Source organism: Drosophila kikkawai, chromosome 2R (genome assembly GCF_030179895.1).
Source record: "Drosophila kikkawai strain 14028-0561.14 chromosome 2R, DkikHiC1v2, whole genome shotgun sequence".
Taxonomy (NCBI): domain Eukaryota; kingdom Metazoa; phylum Arthropoda; class Insecta; order Diptera; family Drosophilidae; genus Drosophila; species Drosophila kikkawai.
In genome coordinates this window covers 19,649,638-19,670,525 of record NC_091729.1, presented here as the reverse complement: position 1 = coordinate 19,670,525, position 20,888 = coordinate 19,649,638, and the positions used below count along the sequence as shown (strand labels likewise).

Here is a 20,888-nt window from a genome sequence, read left to right as displayed (position 1 = left end):
AGGCCAAATGTATTTTGACATAACCTAATTTGTTAGAAATTTAATCTGAATTGCAAAAACTGTTAATAATGAGTAGAAATTAGTAAAAAATAATCCCTTCTCTGGCATCTACTACCTTTTGTAATCGTGTTGGAGCAGATTTGACTAAATTTTGAAGCGTTTCAAGGTAAATTTCCTTCCATAGTCCTGCGACTTAATAAATTGTCTCCTCTCAAGTTCTTGTTAAGTTTGGACCCTCATACGTTTTGAGATCGGGACTTTTGGGTGGCCAATCTAAAGATTTTACTTCAAAGTCCCTGAAAAATGTTGTTATCATTTTTGTTTGTGGCATGGAACATTATCCTGCTGCAGGATAAAGTCTTGCCTGTTAAGTCTGTCGCCGGTAAGAAATTCGTGGTCAATCAGGATATGCAAATTCATCGTCCCATTGATGGGGACCAAATAACCGATACCGTTAAAGCAGAAACATCCCCAAAACATGACACTGCCGCCACCATGTGGTATACGTTGAATAAGAGGTACCACTTTCTTGCGAATATTTTTTGGTAATCTGCAGTAAATTTTATTTTTTGAACCATGGTACTCAAAAGAACTCTCATCGGTCCACAACATTTGTTCTCAAAAGGATTTGGCAAAGGCTAATCGTTTCAACTCATTTTTAAGTGAAATGAAAGGTATCTGACGGGCCACATAAGTAGCAAAGTTAGCCTTTTTAAGTCTTCTTTCAACTGTTTTTCTACTAATTTAAAAATCATAATCGTTTTGAACTTCCATGGAAGCTGGATTTGGTATAATAAGGTCATTATCTTTAAATTTTGAAAGAATTAGACGATCTTGTTTAGGCGAAGTCTTGCGTGGTCGCCCTTTTGTCTGTTTATATTTGTTAATTTGATAGTAAATGGTTTGTCGGGGTACTTTATAAAATATGCTGAGGTTCTGGACCGAAATACCTGAGTGGTACTTAATTACTATTTCGTTTCGCTGGATTTGGCTTAGCTCCCGTGTTTTACCCATATTTTCATTAAATAACGGTACAGAAATTAGGAAAATTGACAAAAATGTATTAAAGCTGCTAACAGATTAATAAGCCTGAGTTATAAATAACAATAAACTGTTTTTAATGCATACGAAACAAATGAGAACTAAATGAATGCAATGTCAAAATATTTTTGTCCACCCAAAAATGCATGATCTCTCACATCACGTGACATAGCAAAGAAGTTAATTTACTTATCAGTGTCATATTTTGCTCTCTTAAAGTTTTAAATAGAATCTCTTACTGCAAAGTACAATGGATCCCGTAACTTTTACGAGTACTAAGATACACGCGCTGGAATATAGCTAACAGCTGTGTCAAAATACTTATGTCCACGATTGTATATGGTTTATGGGGTCGGAAATGATTCCTTGACTTAGAAAAATATTATTTTGTATTATAAAATCGGATTTTTTATATTAAAAAACTTCTTGTTTATTTTTAAATTAAAAATATCATAACTCGGCCAAAAGAGCATTAATTTTAAATCGGAAAACTGTTCTGTGCAAGATTTTCGACAGTTAATAAATCTGCATACTTCATTTAAAAATTTTGAAAATTTAATTTTTTATCAAAATCAAAAATTTTAATGATGTAACCCCTTAAAAAATTTTGCAAAAATGGCCAAAAAATCGATTTCTTCCTGACATATCTAGAAAGATTCCCCTGTTGATGGTGATCAAGAATATATATACTTTATAGGGTCGGAAACGTCGCCTTCACTGCGTTGCAAACTTCTGACTGAAATTATAATACCCTGCCAGGGTATAAAAAAGGGTGATGTTCCTAGTAATTTCCGACCCTACAAATCATACCAGAATCTTAAATTGAAAACTGCAAGGGTATGCAAACTTCGGCTCTCCTGAGTTTACATTTTTGTTTTTGATCAAAACGACTTGACCTTACAAGAACCTTTTTCTAAGCTTAAACAAATCAATATAAAAATAAATCTCCCAATTAAAATCTTTATAAGCTATATTATTATATTTCAATCCTAAAATATTAAATAAATAAATAACACTTAGCACTTTTAACACAAGTAAACCCCGATATGCAAAAACATCTTCCAAAATCATGTTACGTATACGCAATGTAAACACTCAGATTATATTCGTATTCAATATCATATTTATTTGTGGTTACTAGTCGTAATTGAAGCGTCGCTTGCCATCGAATCTGTATCCATACGCTGCAGCATTTTTGGTGTCCACCAGCGCCGGATTGCGGTGCTTAAAGAAGCTTCCGTGCCCGTGGGCGGGCCTCGAGGCGCTGTTGGGGATTCCCTCCACCTCCCGCGGGTAAAAAGCCTCAAACATCCCTTCGGGCGGAAGGCAGCACTCGGCTATCTTGGGATCATTGGGATCGTAGGCCACAGCTCCCAAGATTATGGACACTACGAACAATGCCTCGATCGATTTTGTAATTACATTCATTATCTTCCAATTGCACACACAAACAAACACCCTCCAGGCGTGGACTTTTACTTTCTGGTGGCGGAACCCGTTTAAGTCCAACGAATTGCTGGCTTCGCAAGCTGTGGCCCAAGTCAACTGAAGTGATTTTGGCCAAAACACTGGTTGATATATGTACATATGTACCTAGATACATTTGTACGTACACATGTGAGTACCATTCGCTATCAGCGTTGCCGAATGGTTTCGATTCTGATGCTTCATCAGCCATATTTGTGCTTTCCGCTGAACTTTTTCTAACTTTTTACTTTCAATAATAATTATTATATATATATATATATAATAATAACAAAGGAAATCTATTGTTTTTAGGTTTAAATTATTTTCATTAAACAAGAGAAATCAAACTAGGGCCTCGAAAGCTTTCAATTGCAATATTTGAAATCTTGTAAACTTCAGCGCGCTTTTTTGTGGCACTCAGGCAACTCGATTATAAAATATTGTCGTCCAGTCTGGCAGCCCAAACCCGTTCCTACAGATACTCCCAGATTTCTTTCAGATTGTTTTGCATTCCTCACTTGGCACTCACTGGATCGGTCAGATACTTCGGAAAAGCAAAACCTATATACATACATACTTCTGTCTTCCATTACAAAGACTATTAAATATGTTTCCAAACAAAAAAGAAAGTGAAGCCACACAACCCTTGAACGATTTTGATTCTGAACTTGCCGGTAAGTTCTGCCGCATCCTCTGTGTATTTACATATGTATGAACTACGTATGTAGGTGTGTGGTTACATCTAAGAGCAACAGTATCGCTGTGTCGGCAGGATTTAATTGACTCATCGAGTTTCACAGAAATCAAAGAAGGGGGTCAATATTTACAACAGATAGATAGCCCAGTACAGCTGCATTCAAGTTTGAAAATATAAATATTCTGCATACTAACGATCGCTTTGTATGCTCAGATAGTTTTATATGTATACACTTGATGCAAATTTAAATAATATAGTTAAGTAAATGGGATAACAAATTAAATACTTAATATAATTAGGAATTAATATTTGAATAATAATTAATAGTTTTTTTTTTTAATCTGAAAAATATTTCCTCTTAATTTAATAGAAATAAAACCGCTTTTATTTATAGAATACGTTGATAGTGATAAGGTTATTGTTCTCTCTGCAGCTATGTACTGCAAAAATATTTTATATAGCAAAGCGGAAACAATTACTCCAAAAGTATTTAAAGGGGATTCCCCAGAGTCACGAAAATATATCGCGATATCTGAATTTGTTTATTCAAATGTATGTATGTATGTATTTATGCGCACATGCAGAATGAATAATCAAGAATAAAATATTCCAGTGGGGTTTAAATTGCATTTTTGGCTAAATATGAAACAAAATAAATAAATAAAACTACATATTTTTGCATTAATAGAATGTATGTATAAGAACTTAAAATTAAATTATATTAAATATGAATATAAGAGTTATTTTTGCAATAATACATATGTAAATACTATAAAAACTTAAAATTAAATAGCCATTTTGAAAGACATAAGTGAGATTTTCAAAACTCCAAAGAAAATCCTTAATATAATTTCAGATTCTAAGTTCCAAAATACACTCTCACCTGGCTAGATCGTCTCTAATTTGACGCTGATTACATATTTAAATAAAAATTTGTATTTATTCCTCCTTTAGTACCTGTCAACAACACTGATCGCTATCCGCCGATCCCACTGCCGGCACCTCCACTGCGACCTGGATCGCAGGTGAAAAGCTCAATGCCTGAGCAAGGTGCCCACTTGATGGAAACTGGAGCTGCTGGCGGCGAGAACTATGTTATTCTTGAAGAAATTGTGGTGCTGAAGAACATCGTGTTCGATGATCAAAGTATACGCAAGGGTTTCATCCGAAAGGTGTTTGGAATTTTTCTGGTAAGTATATAAAAGATATATCCATTGCCTAGGACCTACTTCAGTTTGCTCTCTGCAGGTCCAATTGCTGTTCACACTTGGCGTAATGGCCTTGTTTGTTTATCACAATCCCACCAAGTACTTTGTGCAAAAAAACCCTATTGTCGTTATAATTGCTGTTTTAATTAACATTATGATAGCGATCCTCATAGTCCTCTCGGAGACAGTGCGTCGCAAGCATCCCATAAACCTGGTTTGCCTGGGGATCTACACCGTTACCATGTCCCTCCTGTTGGGCGCTGTCTCGAGCTACATGGACGCCGATGTAGTCCTTTTGGCAGTCGGAATCACGGCCATATTGGTCATTGGACTCTCTCTGTACGCCCTGCAGACCAAGATCGATTACACCGCTATGGGCGCTGTTCTGGTCACTTTATCGTTCTTCTTCTTCATTATGGCAGTGTCAATGTTGTGGTCTCCGCTTGCTCGGTATCAAAACAACTTGCCCATCTCCCTATTCGGCGCCCTCTTGGGTTGCTTTTACCTGATCTACGACATTCAGATGATGGTCGGCGGTAATCACCAGTATCAGTTCGATCCCGAGGAGTATGTGTTTGCTGCTCTGTCCCTGTACGTCGATGTGATTCAGATATTGATCTATATCCTTCGGATTCTGGAGAAATTTAACTAGTGACACAGAAAGAAAGGGTCCTTAGACCAATCTCAAGTAACCGAGAAATCATAATATGTGTGCCATAAGAACAAAACTATTGCAAGAACGTACTAGAACTCGATGCTGGAGCTCAAAAGGAAGGCCTGTTAACTGGTTTTGGTAATTCAGGATTTTATTAACTTACTTTTTTGGCTCATCTTGTTCTAGGACAGTTTACATTAAATTTATATATTCATATACTATATACGTGAGTGTCTACGTGGAGTAACTATAAAATACAATCACAAAATGTATGCCATTTGATTTTCCTTCTTATGTATGTACAGTGTGGGGGAGGGAAGGGGGGGCAGATGGTTAACTAAACGCGGGAAATTACAATTATCGATGCTCGGCAACAGTCGCACGCACAGGGGGTATTAATGCAGATCTCGTTAAGTAAGTAACTAGGGCTTGACTAAATTGTTATATGTATTGTATTGATACGTTCATCTTAAACATCCTACGCCTACACTACGATAATTTACTGTGCTCTGGTCTAGGACAACACAAAGCGTTTGTCAAACGCTTGCGCGTTCGCTTGTTAGCTAATCTACATTAAGGACTTTTGTTTCCGAATTCTCGGCAATGGCGCCACTAATCTTGCTTTTGTTCCGCCGGCTCCTGAGTGTGTCAAGTGTGTGAGTGTGTGTATCTGTAGAAAACGTTGTATCAAATGCTTTGGCTAGTCCCACGTCCAGTTCCAATCAAAGGTACTGCTCCACTTCCTCCTCAGTCGTCCGTAAAGGGATGGTCGGATGTCTCGCTGCTGTTGCGCCGCCTACTCTCCAGTATTCGAGTGGCCTGCTCCAGGGTCTCCTTGTAGAACATGTTCCGGGGACTGTCGCTGGGCAGCGAGTACTTCGAGTTGTCCAAGTGGGAGGTGAGACCCAGCACGATGTTGAAGGCGGACGCATCGTAGCCATGACAGCCGGAGTACCGGTACAGTGGCTTCTTGTTGAACTTGCAGCCATTGGATTGGGCACCTGCAGGAAGGCAAAAATGTGCGGGTTAGTTAATATTCCTTACATTATATTTGTAGATTTATATATATTCTTCTGAAATATTTGTTGATTGTGAACAAAAAATAATACAAAAATGTTGATAAGAACCCGGCGTCTTTTAAATATATTTTGGAAGCATCTCAATTTTTATCAGTAAAATGAAATTATAACATTTATGTTCCTGCATAGATTAAGAAATATATATTCATTTTTATCAGTAAAATGAAATTGTAACATTTATGTTCCTGTGTCGACTAAGAAATATATATTCATTTAAATGCCCTTGAAGAGGGCAACGACCTTAAAACCTTATAAATATATTCCTGATATTAGCATCAAAAGTCGAAACAATCTAGCCAAAATAAATAAAATATAATATTATTATATTCTTCCTATTAAAACTGATCTCTCTTGATATTAATCTAAATTATAAAATCCCAATTATTTACATATATAATTAATAATTATAACAATATGTTTTTTCTCTGTGTGCGCCGGAAAATGTGCTTGTGGAAATGGAGCACACTGAATTAGATAAACGATTAACTGGAAAATGTTGCTTATCAAATACAAAAGTATAATTAGGCATCAGACAGTAGTGTCACAGCAGTCGGGCGATGAAATGGACACGGTAATGGTGATGGAAAAATCCGAGGTCCCAGGAATCGCTGTACAATGTAACCTCCTACTGCCCAATGGACATTTCCAAAAAACTTATGACTTTGACATAGCGGATATTGGTCAGCGACGACTGCTCGTACGAAGGTTCTTTGGGATACTAATTGTAAGTTCTCGCTTCGTGCGAATCCAAAACAAACAGCTTACGTTATATATTTTCAGGTACAGATAGCCTGCACTTTGCCCTGTCTGGAGGTGCTACTAAAGTACCCTATGCCTTATATGGAAGCTGTAATGCCCATTTCCCTGGTGCTCACCATGTTCCTATATACGTGCTTTTACGTGTGGAGGGATTGGCGGAGGTTTGCCCCGTACAACTATCTAGTATTGCTGCTCAGTACCTTCATCAGTTCCCTGAATAGGAGTATGTATTTACTGAATCTGGTGCAGACACATTGGGTGAGTTTATCCCAGTAGCAAAGAGAGCACTCTCCCTAATTTAATGTACTTCTTTACAGGTCTATGCCTATCCCGTCATCCTGATTCTTGAGCTTCTGGCTCTCATGCTCTACTCTTCCCAGGAGCGTTTTAGATTTACCCAGATTCGAGGCATTTCCATAATCTGTCTCGTCTTCGGGTTGTTCCTGCTGCTGGGTTACCGCCTTAACCGAATGGTGGAGCTTTTCTCTGCCATGGCCTGCACTGTGGAGGCATGGTACGTCATCTATGACACCCACTTCATGCTTTGTGGCCGACATGGGTACAATATGGGACCGCAGGAATGCATCTATGCTGCATGCAACATTCACTGCGATCTGCCCAAGGGCTGTTGGCGCCTGATGAGGATGCTCTTCTTCAGCAAAATCGTGGAGGCTATTCGCATGTTTCGCGAATGCTTTAGAACGGAGGTTTGCTAAGAAATTATTCAACTGTAGGCCCTTTATAAAATACATTTGCTATATGCTATAAAAATTTCAAAATTAAACGCAGTTAAAATGGTAAATGTAAGCGGAAATTTAAATATTTATCTATAATTTTATATGTGAATTTTTGGGAAAATTAAAGATTATCAAAACAAAATCTGTGCTTGTTTTTTCTAGGTTAACAAATCAATTTTTACGATGTAACCCGTTATAAAATTGTAAAAAATTTGTTACAAGACATGGCCAAGATTTGTAGGTTTGGCAATGGCTCCTTCACTGCGTTACTAGCTTCTGACTGAACTTATAATGCCCTGCCAGCATATAAATATTGATATTATTGACTATTTAGCTTAGGAAGGAACTTCCCGGTCGGTAAGAAAGCATTGCTCGAACAAAAAAGGCAGTGTCATGTTTGCCATCAATCCCAATTCAGATGGTAATTACATAAATTTCACTGATGTGAGTGCCATCAACGGAATGCCGTGCAAATGGTGGTCATTAGTATACCACCAACCCGAACCTTAAGGCTAGGGATTTGGGGGTTGGCAAGAGTGTAGGTTTGATTGATTTATATTGAGGGCAGTGTACCATGTACACACATTCCTAATGACAGTTTTCCGTATCGTAGGAGGGGAGGACAACTCACCGATTGGATCGATGCACTCGAGGGTGAGGCAGCACTTCAGCCAGGGCAGCATGATCTTCTCGGTGACTTCAGGCGAGTCCGAGAAGAAAACTGCGTCCAGGTCGACCATCCGCAGGAAGATAAAGTTCTCAGCATTTGACTCAAAGTAGTCGAACATCTTGGGATGTGTCAGCGAGGACACAGCAGTCGGTGTGTTCCATCCAAGGACTCCAAGAGATCCATCGCCTATGACGCGGCTCTGCAATTTCTGCAACTGAGCGGAGCCACCCCGCACCCTCATGTGATTCTCCAGGAACAGCACCGACTTGGCCCTCATCAGGCCATCCTTTATCACGATGGGCCGGTAGGCGTGCGTTCTTTGATCACCGACGAAGGAGGGGAACTCCGTCAGGTCGTAGGTGATCACCGAGCACCGACTGTTGTTGCAGTAGACGCCCAGGTCGCGCAGCTGTTCCTCGGACACGCCCAAATCATAGATGAGCAGGTACTCGCTGGGTAGCTTTGCAGCAATGTTCTGGGCCAGCAGGATGGCTGATGCCGCCTGCCCCTCCAGCACATAGGTGACAATGGTGAAGTTGCTCTTGGTGCCATTGAAGGGCGTGGTGATTCGCCTGCGCTGACCCCGTTGCTCACGCGATCCTCCTCGGCCACCGAAGGTGACGGCATCCTGGGCATGCTGCAGGCCTCGCAGCTCGCTGAGCTCCAGTTCTGCTTTGGTGGCTGAAGCTGGCAGATCTGTCTTGGGCAGCTGGTGACTCGACGCTCTCTGCTCCAGTTCCAGTTGCTGTTGCTGTTGGGATGAGGCATCTTTGGATGGCGCGAATCCCAGGAGTAGCAAGTACTTTGGATCTATTTCAAACTTCTTGTGTTCCAAGCCAACGCGCAGGTTCTCCTGCAAGAAATGTCCAAAATACATAAGTCAAGGAACGTAAGAAAAGGTGATATTACAACTACTGTGTGTCATTTTTAATATTTATTTGATAATTTAATATAACTCTAAATTACATCATAACCTAGGGATATGGCCAAAAACAAGGATTTACCATTACCAGAGAAAATTCCACAGATTCTAGTCCAGGAGTTACAATATAAATTGTCAAGCAAATGTGGCCGCAATCCATAGGCCCGCAAGGGCGGAATGCGCTCTGTCATGGGAGCAATTTTGAGCCGACACATATTAGTTGGCCCGCAGGAAGCACACACATGTGAGAAATCTTTATATTACGGCCCACCAGCACGCTCCCAGGACCCACGCTTCCCTTCCCCCCCCCCCCCCCCCCCCCCCCATAAGGCGGCCCCAAAACAAATACTCAAACAGAAACGCCGCCGCACAATGGAACCTTCTCGTGCCGTTGTCAAATTCCTGTCTATTATTTGTTTCGACTGTGGCCAGAGGTGAGCGTGCCACATGCTCCTGCGCCAGCTCCTGCTGCCAAGAACTGGTGTCAGGTGTGCCATGTAGTGGACGGTGGAAAAGGGGGGAGGAGGCATTTCAGGTGAAAGGGAAAACTGAACTGAAATTAACCTGCGGCAAAAGGCAGCCGCCAACAAAGGCCCAGGCCAGGCGTCGCCAAAACCAAATGGCATGACAACCTGGGGGCCACCGGCAACTAACTTGTCACAATGCACTTAGAAAAAATCGAATCGCAGTCTCTCTGGTCTGTTTATATTATTAGCAATCTAGTTATAAGCATAAAGGCAATCGATGGAAACAAAGTTATAATTTCCGAAGAGTGAAAGCACTTGACAAAGACCATTAACCTGTGAGGCCTTTATGAGTCAGAACTTTCCTTAAGAGCAACATAGAAAGTGCTTATATTTAAGGCCATTCTTTTGAAGACCAAAAAGTGTATAATTTCCAAAAATTCTTATATATGGAAAAATAGTTGTCTACGTGTGAAATCCGCGTGTGCGGCAACGACCCTGATTGTGCACATTTGTGGCCGCCCCTGAGGAGGCAAGGAGTGGGGCTCCTCCCCACAAGTGACACCCTCGTCGTCGCTTTGTTAACAACAAACGACAACAGATACCGGCTGATGGCTGATGGGTGATATACGTATAGTAGTTGGTGGCATAGAGTTGGAGGCGATCAGCTGGAGGCCCAAGGACATTCGAATCAATCAGCGATGCCCCCGTGCCCCACTGCGCTTACATAACCAGCCCCATATTGATTTTGTGCCAATTCTGTGTCGGCTTTGTGCATACTGCACCGAAATGAAGCCACTGGGAATGTTCATTTTTCAATCTTTCCTTGCCTTGCAGTAGCAGGAATCGATTTCGATGTCAAGGCCCCATGTGTGGAGTTGTTTACTTTGCACAGGCAACCGAGTGACCGGGGAAATTCCAGTCCCACGTAGTCAACGTCCCCAAATAGAGCCACATTCCAACACAGTCTCTGTATATTGCTCAGCTCCTGATAATCAAGATGGAAGAACTGACGCATGAAGAGCGGACATTGCTCTTGGATGCATTCAAAATTATGGACAAGGAAAACGAGGGTGCCATCACCTCCAAGGAGCTGGCAGTGGTAATTCGCGCCCTCGGTCGTCAGCCTTCTGATAACGAGGTTCAGTCTATGATTAACGAGGTGGACTCGGACGGCAATGGGTCCATTGAGGCTCCGGAATTCTGTGCCGTGATTCTGCGCCAGATGTGCGACACCAATCACGAGGACGAGCTGCGTGATAGCTTCCGAGTGTTTGACAAGGAGAATCAGGGATATATAACCATCACCGAGGTGAAGAGTGTCATGACCGCGCTGGGTTTTAAAGTGGCCGACGAGGAGCTGGAGGAAATTATTCGCGAGTACGATTTAGATCAGGACAATCGTATCAATTACGAGGAGTTTGTCAACATGATGACGATGAGATAACCTCCTTTCATGGTAATTTTACTTTAAACTAGTAACCAGTAACTGTAACGTAACTTGTAAAATAATTTTCCCCTTTTTCCGCAGGAGGTCCCTTTGACTTTTATGTCATTACTATATTTTCAGTTTATTTAAAAAGGGAGTTGACATTGAAACACAACCCAAAGATCCACAAAACTACATTAATATATACAACAAAAAAACAAAGAAAAAAACAATTACAACATGAGTGGCTTATCGGATAACCAGATTAAGGAGATCCGCGAAGCATTCTTTGTGTACGACAACGAGTACTCCGGATTGGTGACTAGCAAACAGTTGGGGGAGGTGATGCGCACTCTGGGCCAGAGTCTAACGGAAGCCGAGCTCTTCACACTGGTCAACGAAAATTGCGACAATGACGGCATGATCTACTTCAAGGACTTCCTCCAGGTGATGACCAGGCGGCTGGAGGAGCAAAACAGTCTTGTTAGTCTGCAACAGGCCTTCAGGATCTTCGATCGTAACGATGTGGACTATTTCACCATTGTGGAAGTTAAGGCAGTGATGACCAATCTTGGCGAGAAAATAACCGACGAAGAGTTGCGCGAGATGTTCAGGGATATCGATTTGGATAACGATGGGAAAGTCACCTTTACCGATTTCGTATCTGTCATGCGAAGTTAAATTAAGAATTCCAAATTCAAAGCACCAAATAAACACGAACCCAAACCCCTTCCTGCAAAAAAAAATAAATACCACTTTAAGGCAGTTTTTTCCACTCTACCAAGGGCTCCGAATTCCTACGGCTCAGCGGAAGGCAGCGCCAGAGAGTCGGCAACCTCGCCCCAAGAAGTTGCCAGCAATGTGGTGACCATGTGTCTGGGCGCGTGACTCCGAAATGGTCGCATGTGCTTAATGGCCATTGGGGAGTGGCGGTGGGAGGGAAAGGGTTGATGGAAATTAGGGAATCGCTGGCCACGCGAATGCGACCAATCTTAAAAAAGGAGCCACAGGCCGATTACGATGCCAATATAAATATTTCGAAAAACAGCATTCTTCGCCAGACCTCTTCCTTTTCGTCAGGGAAGAAGTATATTTCTGCCCAAGAGCTTTAAGTTCTTATATTCAGTTTGATGATTATCACAGTTCGCACTTCAAGTGGGAATCTTATCTATTGGCAAACACACAAAAATTCAAAGTGGGGTGACTCATTTCACAACTAAATACCCAAGCCCTACACCATAAAATGACTAATTTCTAAGTATTTTGGAAATTACTGGGTAAATGAGTGCCATAAATTAGGGAAATGGGTAAAGCTCACATGGCTACGATTACAAATTTTAAACATAAACTAAAAACTAAGAAATTTAAATAAGCCTCTTTGTTTATTTAAGACTTGAATAAGCCTATTTTGAGATAAATCATTAGTTTCTACTACATAAATATTATAAGACTCAAAAAAAGGTAGGAGCTGCCTTAGGCCTGTGAAAAGTCCTTAAAGTGATGGGCACCATAGCCGGGGTTTATCCCCCTGCCCCTAGAGCTCTCCAGCTGGTTCTCATTCGCCCCGCGAGGATCTTGCTTTTTCTTTAGCGGCGGCAGAGCTTCTTCCTCCTTTAACTCATCCCTGTACTTATAGTTTCGTCCCAGCCACATAAAGAGATGCATATCCACCAGCATAAGACTGGCGTAGAGCGTAAACTCGCCGGACTGCGAGCTGGTAAACTTGAACTTGGCTATCACCACCACAATCAGATTGCCAATGGCCACCGATAGCAGCCAGCAGGCCTGGATCACGCTCTTCATGCTGGGCGGTGACTGCGAGTAGGAAAACTCCAGTCCGGTCACCGAGAACATCACCTCAGCCGCCGTCATAACCACAATCTGAGGCAGCTGCCACAATATGGACACAGCATTGGGGGCCACCACCTCCAGCATGTTGTATTGGTAACCATCCCGTGAATTGCCCTCCACCAGCAGGGTGTAAAGTCCTCCGGCCCTGGTCATGAAATTGGCTGCCTTCAACGCGTTAATGTTGACCTCGACCGGTCCGGGAGCAATCTTGTGCAACTGAGACTCATTCCTGTTGTGCAGTGAAAGGGCTTTGGTGTGGGAGCCAGGTGAAGAGAGTAGGACAGGTCCCTCTTCAAACGGCGTATTCAGTAGAGCTCGCAACAGAGGTGGACCGTTTGCACTGGATGTCATATCCAGGCCATCTGCAAACTCAACCAGTTTGTCGTGCGCTAGAAAGTAGCCAATAGACTTGCCCGGCTGCAGGCGTAGCATCCCCGTAATGGCGGAGCACTTGCCCGACAGCGGTTGCGCCTTGAAGAAATACTCCCTGGGCTCCGCCACAGGCAGCGACAGATCTGCCCACATGCCCATGCAATCGATGGTCCTTGGGTGCTTCGCCGAAGAAGATTCAAAGCCACTGACAAACTCGTAGCGACAGGGCATCCCATTGTATAGACGTAGGTGAGCAGTGTCAGGTTTGGTGGGCATGGCCTCAAAGGCTGCCTGCTCCATCTTCATCTCGAGTACCGCAGACAGAATGAAACCGAGGGCGGCCAGTAGCAGACCAATGGTGAGCTTCTGCAGGTGCCTCCGGATACCAATGGTACGGAGAAGGGGATAAACCGCCAAATCAAACAGCGGCAAGAAGGCCAGAATGAGCAGGGGATTAATCACCTGCATCTGATCGGGTTGGATTTGATATCCCAGCACCCTGCCGTCCATGCGGGTGGCCTGGAAGGTCCATCGGGAGCCCTGCTGGTCAAACAATGCCCAGAAGATGGGGAAGGGCAAGTAGAGGCGCAGAATCCGCACCAGGCCCTTCGTCTCCTGCACCATTTGAGCACCCACTGTCGGTTTGGCATAGTCCAGAAAGCTTTTCTCCGGCTCCGTCTGCCTTCGCTTCCTCCATCCGTTGAATGCGCTTGCAATGCACTTGGACACTCCGAAGATCATGTTCCCTGCCGGCGGCTGACAGCGATACATCCCCTTGCCGGCCATAAAGATCAGCACGGAGATAACCATTAGCACGGCCGGAACGCCAAAGGCCAACGAGAAGCAGTCATCGTCTCCGAAGCACTGCACGTCAGCTCGCAGGATCGGAGTGACCGTGGTGGAGATCATGGAGCCCGCATTGATGGCGAAATAGAAGAGCGAGAAGAACTTGGCCAGCTGCTTGGCTTGGGCGGGCAGCGAGAACTGATCGCCGCCAAAGGCTGAGACACAGGGCTTAATTCCGCCAGTGCCAATGGCAATTAGCAGTAAACCCACTATTGTCACCGCTTTGACAGGCATCCCTATTAGAGGAATGGCCCCAAAAGCCAGGACCATGGCGCCCAGACTGTAGACCATCGATAAATACAGGATTGTCTTGTACTTGCCCAGCCAGCCATCGGCGATGAGGGCCCCGATTAGGGGAAAGATGTACACCAGCATGGTAAACGTGTGAAAGAGCACCGTCGCAGTCTCCTCGTTGTAGCCCAGCTTCAGGGTGAGATATAGCACCAAAATGGTGCGCATGCCATAGTAGTTGAAGCGCTCGCAGAACTCATTGCTGATGATAAAGGCCACCGACTTGGGATATGACGGTTTATGTACCTTATCTGGTGAGTTTTTCTTCACTTGCTTATGCGCCTTTTTACTGGAACTACTGCTACTCCTTGTCGTCAACATTTTCGCAGCAATAGATGTACAGAGAAAAGCTAACAAATTTCCAAATTTAAATTGAATTTGTCCGCTACTTATTGGCACAATCATGTTTACCTAAAAACTAAGCAGTCTGCGTCTTAAAATGTCAAAAGGCTTTGTCAAACGTCTAGGTGAGAGTTGGAAAGAGTTTAGTACTCCTCAATCACTGAAGCCGGAAACATCTCAAAATACAAGTAAATTTAAATAAACTATATATTCTGCCACCTCAACTATAACAAAATACTTTACTTCTTTTAATATAGCATCAATATCTACAATATGGATGAACATACTACCTATACTCTAAACGAAGACCTAATGACGGAAATCCGCGAGGCATTCGCTCTTTGCGATCCCGAAAATTCTGGATTGATAGATTCCGATGATCTTGTATTTGTTCTGCAGGCTTTGGGCTACAATTACACTGAAGCTGAGATCTACTTAATTATTGAGGAGCTAGACGAAGACTACATCGGTAAAATAGACCTTCGCTCCTTCGTCCATTTTATGACCAAAAAGTACAAGGTATACGAAAAAAAGGAAAATTTGGTTACCGCCTTCAAGGTAATCGATCGCGATGGCCTCAGTGCCATAACTCCTAGTAAGCTGCGCGCTATTTACGCCACCCTTGGAGAGAAAATAAGCGACGAGGACTTGGATGCTGTTTTCCACGAGGCTGACGTGGACGGAGATGGTGTCATAAATCTTCGGGACTTTCTCTCAGCCTACAATAGCTAAACATAGCTTGCTCACTTTCATAATAAAACATTAAAACAACTAAATTTGTGGGTTTGCAATTGATAAGGAGGATCGATAGAAACTGGGAACAGTTTTGGTTCTAAACGATGCGATCGTTGCTTCACCGATGAGATATGTTTTGCATTTATCTCTTTCTCGCTTTGCCTGCAAAGTACATAAAATGAAATGCACCATAAAATACTGTATTTGCTTCCACTGAGTGTGATTTTCTGAGTGGCTGAGGCTCTGTTGTTCTCCAAAAGAAGCGAACATGCTTAATGTATTTCCAAACCTGTACCTTTCAATTTTACTGAAATGAGAAGGCTTTGGCAGGACCATCTATAAAAATGCTAGGTAAAACCAGACATAAACATTCCCAAACTGGGAGCAAAACACCCAACACCCCCTATCAAAACACTAAAAAAATAAATAAATATAAATAATAACAAAAAAAATATATATATATAATAAATAATAATTAACATAAACATGGATAACAAGGAAAATCAAGACGAAGAAGGAGCTAACATGCGTGCTCTGAGCCAAGAACAGGTCGAAGAAATCTACGAAGTCCTGGCCAAATACGAAAGCGTCGAGTTTGGAGGGTTAAATCTGTCAAATGCTGGCGAGGCAATGCATGACCTAGGAATATATCGCACAGAAGCCGAGGTCTCAGATATGTTTGCGGAATTTTATAGCGATCCCAACGAACCAATTACTGTGGAACATTTCATCAACGTCGTGACGAAGACCTACCAGCAACTGTATGACATTGAATCCATAAGGGCCGCCTTCAAAGTCTTCGATATAGATAATATGGGCTCCTTTAGGGCCAGCGAAATGCGAGGCATCGCCTCAACTATGGGAGTCAAGTTCACTGATGAGGAGTTTGAGGAAATGTTCCAGGAAGTGGACTTGGATCGCGATGGAAAAATAACTTGGGAGGAGTTCTTGCATTCGGTTATCAAGCCTTGAAATTCCTGCCTTAAGATTTGATCTTCCTTTCACATAACCATTAAGAAACCTTCACAAATAAACTTAATTTTAAGAGTACAAGCTCTATGTCAAATGTTATTTATTTCTAAGGCCCACTCCCCGGCGAGCTCCTCCGCTGAAAATTAGTCAAATTACATAAACTTCTACAATTTATTCAGGTTAATCAAATGTCACGGGGTCAGTCGATCCATCGTTGTCCAGCGCCCCGCCCCTTATGGATAATTTAAATAGATTATCGTCCAGCCATAGTTTAATTGTATTACTCTGCATGTGATGGCCTCAGCGAAACGACAATCAACCGTCGCGACGGCTGTCAGGGCGCAATATGGCAATCAATGGCGTTTGCTTATAGGTACTCCTCACATGGGTAACTATGAAATATATTGGTAATCGCTGTGCAAACACATTGATAAAGCTCTCTCGGCCATCGGTGCAATTTAAGTCATTGATTAGTGTCATCCATAAGTTGACACAAATGGCCTGGCAAAGGTCGGCTTTAATAATTTATAAGGTTCCGTGGAGGAAAATCAGATAGGCAAGGACAAACTGAAAATATAATGCCATAAATGGCTTATCAGCTTTTTGAAAAGCAATTAAGGCGAATAAAGAAAACGTTTTGCTGTAAACAAATTATTGGTTAAAACTTTAAAGTCTTCACTTAGTAAATTAAAGCAGCTGTTTAGTTCCCATGAAAATTGTTGGGTGAGCTTAATAAAAATAAACCTGCGTTTTCCATACGTTTGTCCCATTCAAAAATAAACTTTCCCCAGACAAGGGGACTTGTTGTGGGTAAAGATTAATTATATATTAAAAGATAAAGGCAGTATGCCTGCCAGTAGGTTTAAGATTTATAATCTTTCCCCATTCGATGCATAAAATGCAACTGGTTGCGCAGAATATATATTTAATTTTAGATAAGGGTATTGCTGATGAATTAAAGTGTCTTGACAGCTCCTCTTCTTTCCTGGACAATTGATGGAAGTCGTCGTTGTCGTCGTTAATATGCGTCATGTTCATTCACTCACTTCAATTGCAAGTCTACATATATGATTGCTTACATCTGTATTAAGTGGGTATTGACTTGAACACATGAACGTTACTCAAGTTAGGCAGTTACTTAAGTATTCGCAAAACCAGTTTAGTGAAAAATGCAATATGGTCTAATACTACGGAAAACAATGCCTCACCTTATTGTTGTAACAATTGTGGGAACGGGTTTAATCCACGACTAGAATGTTGGTTTTACCCAATTTTATTTGCGCTCTGATTTTTGGAAGACAAGTTGATCCCTATCAAAACAGCGATATCATTCATTAATGCTGCCATTATCTCTGTTTGCCATGATACCGAAATTGTACGTTTCTCTTGTTTGCCCGACTTAGATAACACAAAACAAGTTGTAAACTGCGAGGCAAAGACTCTTGTTTTTTACGAGCCCATTATATTTGGTTTTATATGCGTACGTGATGAGAAAGGAATCGCGGCGGCGCATTGTCCAATTTATCAGACGGCATAAAGTGATGAATGATGACCATCGTAATTTAACATATTTAAGGTGAACCCTAACGGATCAAGCGCAGGTCACAGGACAAACAGTGGTTAACCAAAGCTCCCCACACTGGGCACGGTTTCGCAGCCGGTCTCTGTCTCCGGCCGGAATCTAATTGGTGTAAACAGTAAACGTTTTTGGCATGAGAAACGCAAACAAAGTTGAGTAAACACAGCCAACATTGCCCATAGATTTGTGTTCCCAAACGAACCTGAACCTGAACCTGAACCGCTCTTCCCCTCCAACGGATGACTTTCGATTTAGTGCCGGCCCGTTTGTCTTGGCCAAATGTGGCAGACTGCCTGGCGTATCTAGTTCTTGGGACGTGCTTCTATTTGGCTGAAAGCCTAAAGTGCTCTCATGTGTGTGGGCGTGGCCTGGGCGGACACACAGTTCAAGGCCAAGTTTGATGCCAACTAAATTGGCCGGCTTTTAGCGAGACGCTGCCAAAAGCAATTGACTCCGACCAGCGTTTGACATGGAGAGCCATCCATCAGCATTAAACTATCAGCTGATAGTAAAAACTATGAATCATACACGTGGCCGACTTCATAAATCAATTAGATTCACATTTGATTTCCCAAGCCCCCTTGTGATACTTGGCACCGGGTGCATTTCATATCGAAAGATACGTAGGAGCCACAAATTGAATTTAAAAAGTGCACAATGGGGGTTTATGTTTTCCCTATTTATCTGTGACAGTTTCAACGGGCAAGCGCCAGATAGGAGCAGATAATTGTTATTTAATACCCTTATCTATAAGCCATTCGGCCCAATTTGGGGCGAGGAGTATCCATATCGGCGGTCGACACTCCAGAGACCCCAAGCCCATGGCCCCTTGTGACTCACCTGAAACTCTTTGAACTGCTGGTGGGTCTGGACGACAATGTTCTTGAATGAATCGTTCGGCTCGCCTGCTGGCCCGAATGCGATGAAGACGATCGTGGCGATTATCACTCCGATCAGTAGCAGGATCAAGTGTTTCGTGCGCATGGCCGCTAAAATTGACTTGGACTTCGCCTTGTAGCCAATTTTGCGGGCAAAGATGCGCTTCAGGGTGAGTGAGGCCTCCAGTCTGATGGCTTTCTGGGTTTTCCTTCTTCAGCCAAGTGGCAAATTTGTCGACTCTGATGTTGTTATTTCGCATTAAACCATAGTAGTTCGCTGGCTCGATAGATTCTTGCTTACAACGCAAATGTCAGTCATTGAGCATTTATTTGTTTATTTTGTCCTCTTCATTATTATAGCGGCTGCAGTTTGCGGTTGTCAACATTATTTCGCGACCTGTTAATGAAAAATATAAACAAGTGTCTATCAATTGCAAGTTTTTTTTTTAGAATGAAATGTTTGCGGCAAGGTCTTTGGCCATTTTAAATAAATACACATTCATTGCGCACACTGCTCTGTCAATTGGGTAAACAAACATAGATTGATTTATTTGTTTTAGGTATAATTCGCATAGAAATTATATTACTTCACCTGTTTATCTTTATGCGAAATGTGGAGGAATATTATCTAATGGAAGCCCAAAGTTTAAATAAATATTGTGCTGTGGCTCTCATTTAAACTAAAATATATTACTCATAATTATTAAAGCTTTTCTTTAAGTTTTAAAAAGGATTTCTTGTGTACATTTATCCCTATTGTTTAATAAATAAATAAATAATATCAGTCGTCTAGTGATTTAGTAAAATAATTAAGATCAGCAACAAAAGCCAACAGATCTTAATGTTGACATACAATAAATATTTGGTTTAAAAACAGCAGATTCTAAAAAATATACGAATTTTCATAGGTAAGATTACACAATTTAAAAATTACAAAAATATAAAAACCGCAGGATTAACCAGAACCAAAATTTTGGGCAAGTTTTCGTAAATAAAATTTTAAGGATCGCTAGAAATCTTCACAAACTCAAAGCAAGAACAAAAACTAGACCATATAGGCGCCACTCACTGATCCAAGGGAACTGCATCTGTTAACGCCCTCAACTTGAGCCGCGTGGTCGCCTTGATGGGGTTAATTTCTTGGCGCAGGGCCAAACGACGAGATGAGATGACGGGTGCAAGGTGAGGGCAATATGTGTATGTATGTAGCTACAGCATATGATGCTATGTGGAGCGATGTGTGCGGTGTCCCACTGAACTAGCGATGCGAAAAATGGTGTCCAATGTGCAAGGCGACTTGTGCTTTTTTATGTCCCGCTCGACAAAGGGCGACTATTTACCGTTACTTTGTTGTTCGCCGCGCCGTGCTGTTGTTGCCTTTGCTGCTAAAGATGTGGGAGGAGAAATGGAGACTGAGAACGCATTACCGGCGCAGCCTCCATTAAACTTTTCTGATAAGCGCACTCACACACACACACGCACCCACGAACGACTTGTTGTTGGCCCAATACTTTACATAATTTACCGTTTATGGCCTTTAGCTTTTACTTTCGATTCGCATTAGTATTCGCAACGGGACGACTTATGCGGCGAATAACAAAACACTCGAAGTCGCTGCTCAATAGGCTCCAAAGCTCTTTTTGTTGTTGTCAGAATTAGATTTGCATGTGCACTTGCAGCGGAGTGGGTGCTGGCGACGGCGGCTTGGTTCCCAGGGCGGAAGCTAGCACCTGCAGGCGGTTAGAATCGGAATAAAGCGCACGCCGTGTGCTTGGGCCCAGCAAACAAATGTTTTTATGCAAATTGGTCGCGGGGCTAAACTTGGAGATGGGTATCGCTATATCGATATATCGAAACTGGTTTCGGGTTCGATATCGATAGTAAATATGCCGAC

The 20,888-nt window shown here is 42.2% G+C and overlaps 9 protein-coding genes across 14 annotated transcripts; 6 read left to right on the top strand and 3 right to left on the bottom strand.

Annotated features, from left to right (window-relative positions):
* Positions 1-2,141: 2,141 nt before the first annotated feature.
* LOC108076672 (uncharacterized) lies at positions 2,142-2,603 on the bottom strand. The gene has a single exon (XM_017169604.3). The coding sequence runs from the start codon at positions 2,467-2,469 to the stop codon at positions 2,179-2,181; it is 291 nt and encodes a 96-aa protein (XP_017025093.1). The 5' UTR covers positions 2,470-2,603; the 3' UTR covers positions 2,142-2,178.
* Positions 2,604-3,016: 413 nt separating this feature from the next.
* LOC108076743 (protein lifeguard 4) lies at positions 3,017-5,340 on the top strand. The gene is made up of 3 exons (XM_017169738.3): positions 3,017-3,182; positions 4,160-4,395; positions 4,454-5,340. The coding sequence occupies exons 1-3, from the start codon at positions 3,116-3,118 to the stop codon at positions 5,063-5,065; spliced, it is 915 nt and encodes a 304-aa protein (XP_017025227.1). The 5' UTR covers positions 3,017-3,115; the 3' UTR covers positions 5,066-5,340.
* Positions 4,453-20,811, bottom strand: LOC108076742 (uncharacterized). Of its 6 annotated transcripts, XR_011444661.1 has the most exons (5): positions 20,064-20,810; positions 18,957-19,391; positions 8,275-9,166; positions 5,232-6,069; positions 4,453-5,061 (listed from the first exon to the last, which is right to left on the bottom strand). XR_011444661.1 is itself a non-coding variant. In XM_017169736.2 (4 exons), the coding sequence occupies exons 2-4, from the start codon at positions 19,098-19,100 to the stop codon at positions 5,816-5,818; spliced, it is 1,260 nt and encodes a 419-aa protein (XP_017025225.1). In that variant the 5' UTR covers positions 19,101-19,391; positions 20,064-20,811; the 3' UTR covers positions 4,453-5,815. The 6 variants fall into 6 exon arrangements, 5 of the variants coding, with proteins under 5 accessions (XP_017025225.1, XP_017025226.1, XP_017025221.1 ...); XM_017169736.2 differs by having other exon boundaries at positions 4,453-6,069; positions 8,275-9,136; positions 20,064-20,811; XM_017169737.2 differs by having other exon boundaries at positions 4,453-6,069; positions 8,275-9,133; positions 20,064-20,811.
* Positions 6,609-7,736, top strand: LOC108076744 (protein lifeguard 2). The gene is made up of 3 exons (XM_017169739.3): positions 6,609-6,871; positions 6,928-7,164; positions 7,224-7,736. Exons 1-3 carry the CDS (start codon positions 6,641-6,643, stop codon positions 7,620-7,622), a joined length of 867 nt encoding a protein of 288 aa, XP_017025228.2. The 5' UTR covers positions 6,609-6,640; the 3' UTR covers positions 7,623-7,736.
* On the top strand, positions 10,590-11,393 carry LOC108076747 (calmodulin-1). The gene is made up of 2 exons (XM_041776793.2): positions 10,590-11,158; positions 11,231-11,393. The coding sequence occupies exon 1, from the start codon at positions 10,700-10,702 to the stop codon at positions 11,144-11,146; it is 447 nt and encodes a 148-aa protein (XP_041632727.1). The 5' UTR covers positions 10,590-10,699; the 3' UTR covers positions 11,147-11,158; positions 11,231-11,393.
* Positions 11,369-11,893, top strand: LOC108076748 (uncharacterized). Its single transcript, XM_017169742.3, has one exon. The coding sequence runs from the start codon at positions 11,369-11,371 to the stop codon at positions 11,807-11,809; it is 441 nt and encodes a 146-aa protein (XP_017025231.1). The 3' UTR covers positions 11,810-11,893.
* LOC108076741 (peptide transporter family 1-like) lies at positions 12,501-14,977 on the bottom strand. The gene is made up of 2 exons (XM_017169730.3): positions 14,900-14,977; positions 12,501-14,838 (listed from the first exon to the last, which is right to left on the bottom strand). Exon 2 carries the CDS (start codon positions 14,807-14,809, stop codon positions 12,602-12,604), a length of 2,208 nt encoding a protein of 735 aa, XP_017025219.2. The 5' UTR covers positions 14,810-14,838; positions 14,900-14,977; the 3' UTR covers positions 12,501-12,601.
* LOC108076746 (calmodulin) lies at positions 14,877-15,606 on the top strand. Its single transcript, XM_017169741.3, has 2 exons — positions 14,877-15,018; positions 15,088-15,606. The coding sequence occupies exon 2, from the start codon at positions 15,104-15,106 to the stop codon at positions 15,560-15,562; it is 459 nt and encodes a 152-aa protein (XP_017025230.1). The 5' UTR covers positions 14,877-15,018; positions 15,088-15,103; the 3' UTR covers positions 15,563-15,606.
* Positions 15,919-16,624, top strand: LOC108076745 (calmodulin-like). The gene has a single exon (XM_017169740.3). It carries the CDS (start codon positions 16,052-16,054, stop codon positions 16,535-16,537), a length of 486 nt encoding a protein of 161 aa, XP_017025229.1. The 5' UTR covers positions 15,919-16,051; the 3' UTR covers positions 16,538-16,624.
* Positions 20,812-20,888: the final 77 nt, after the last annotated feature.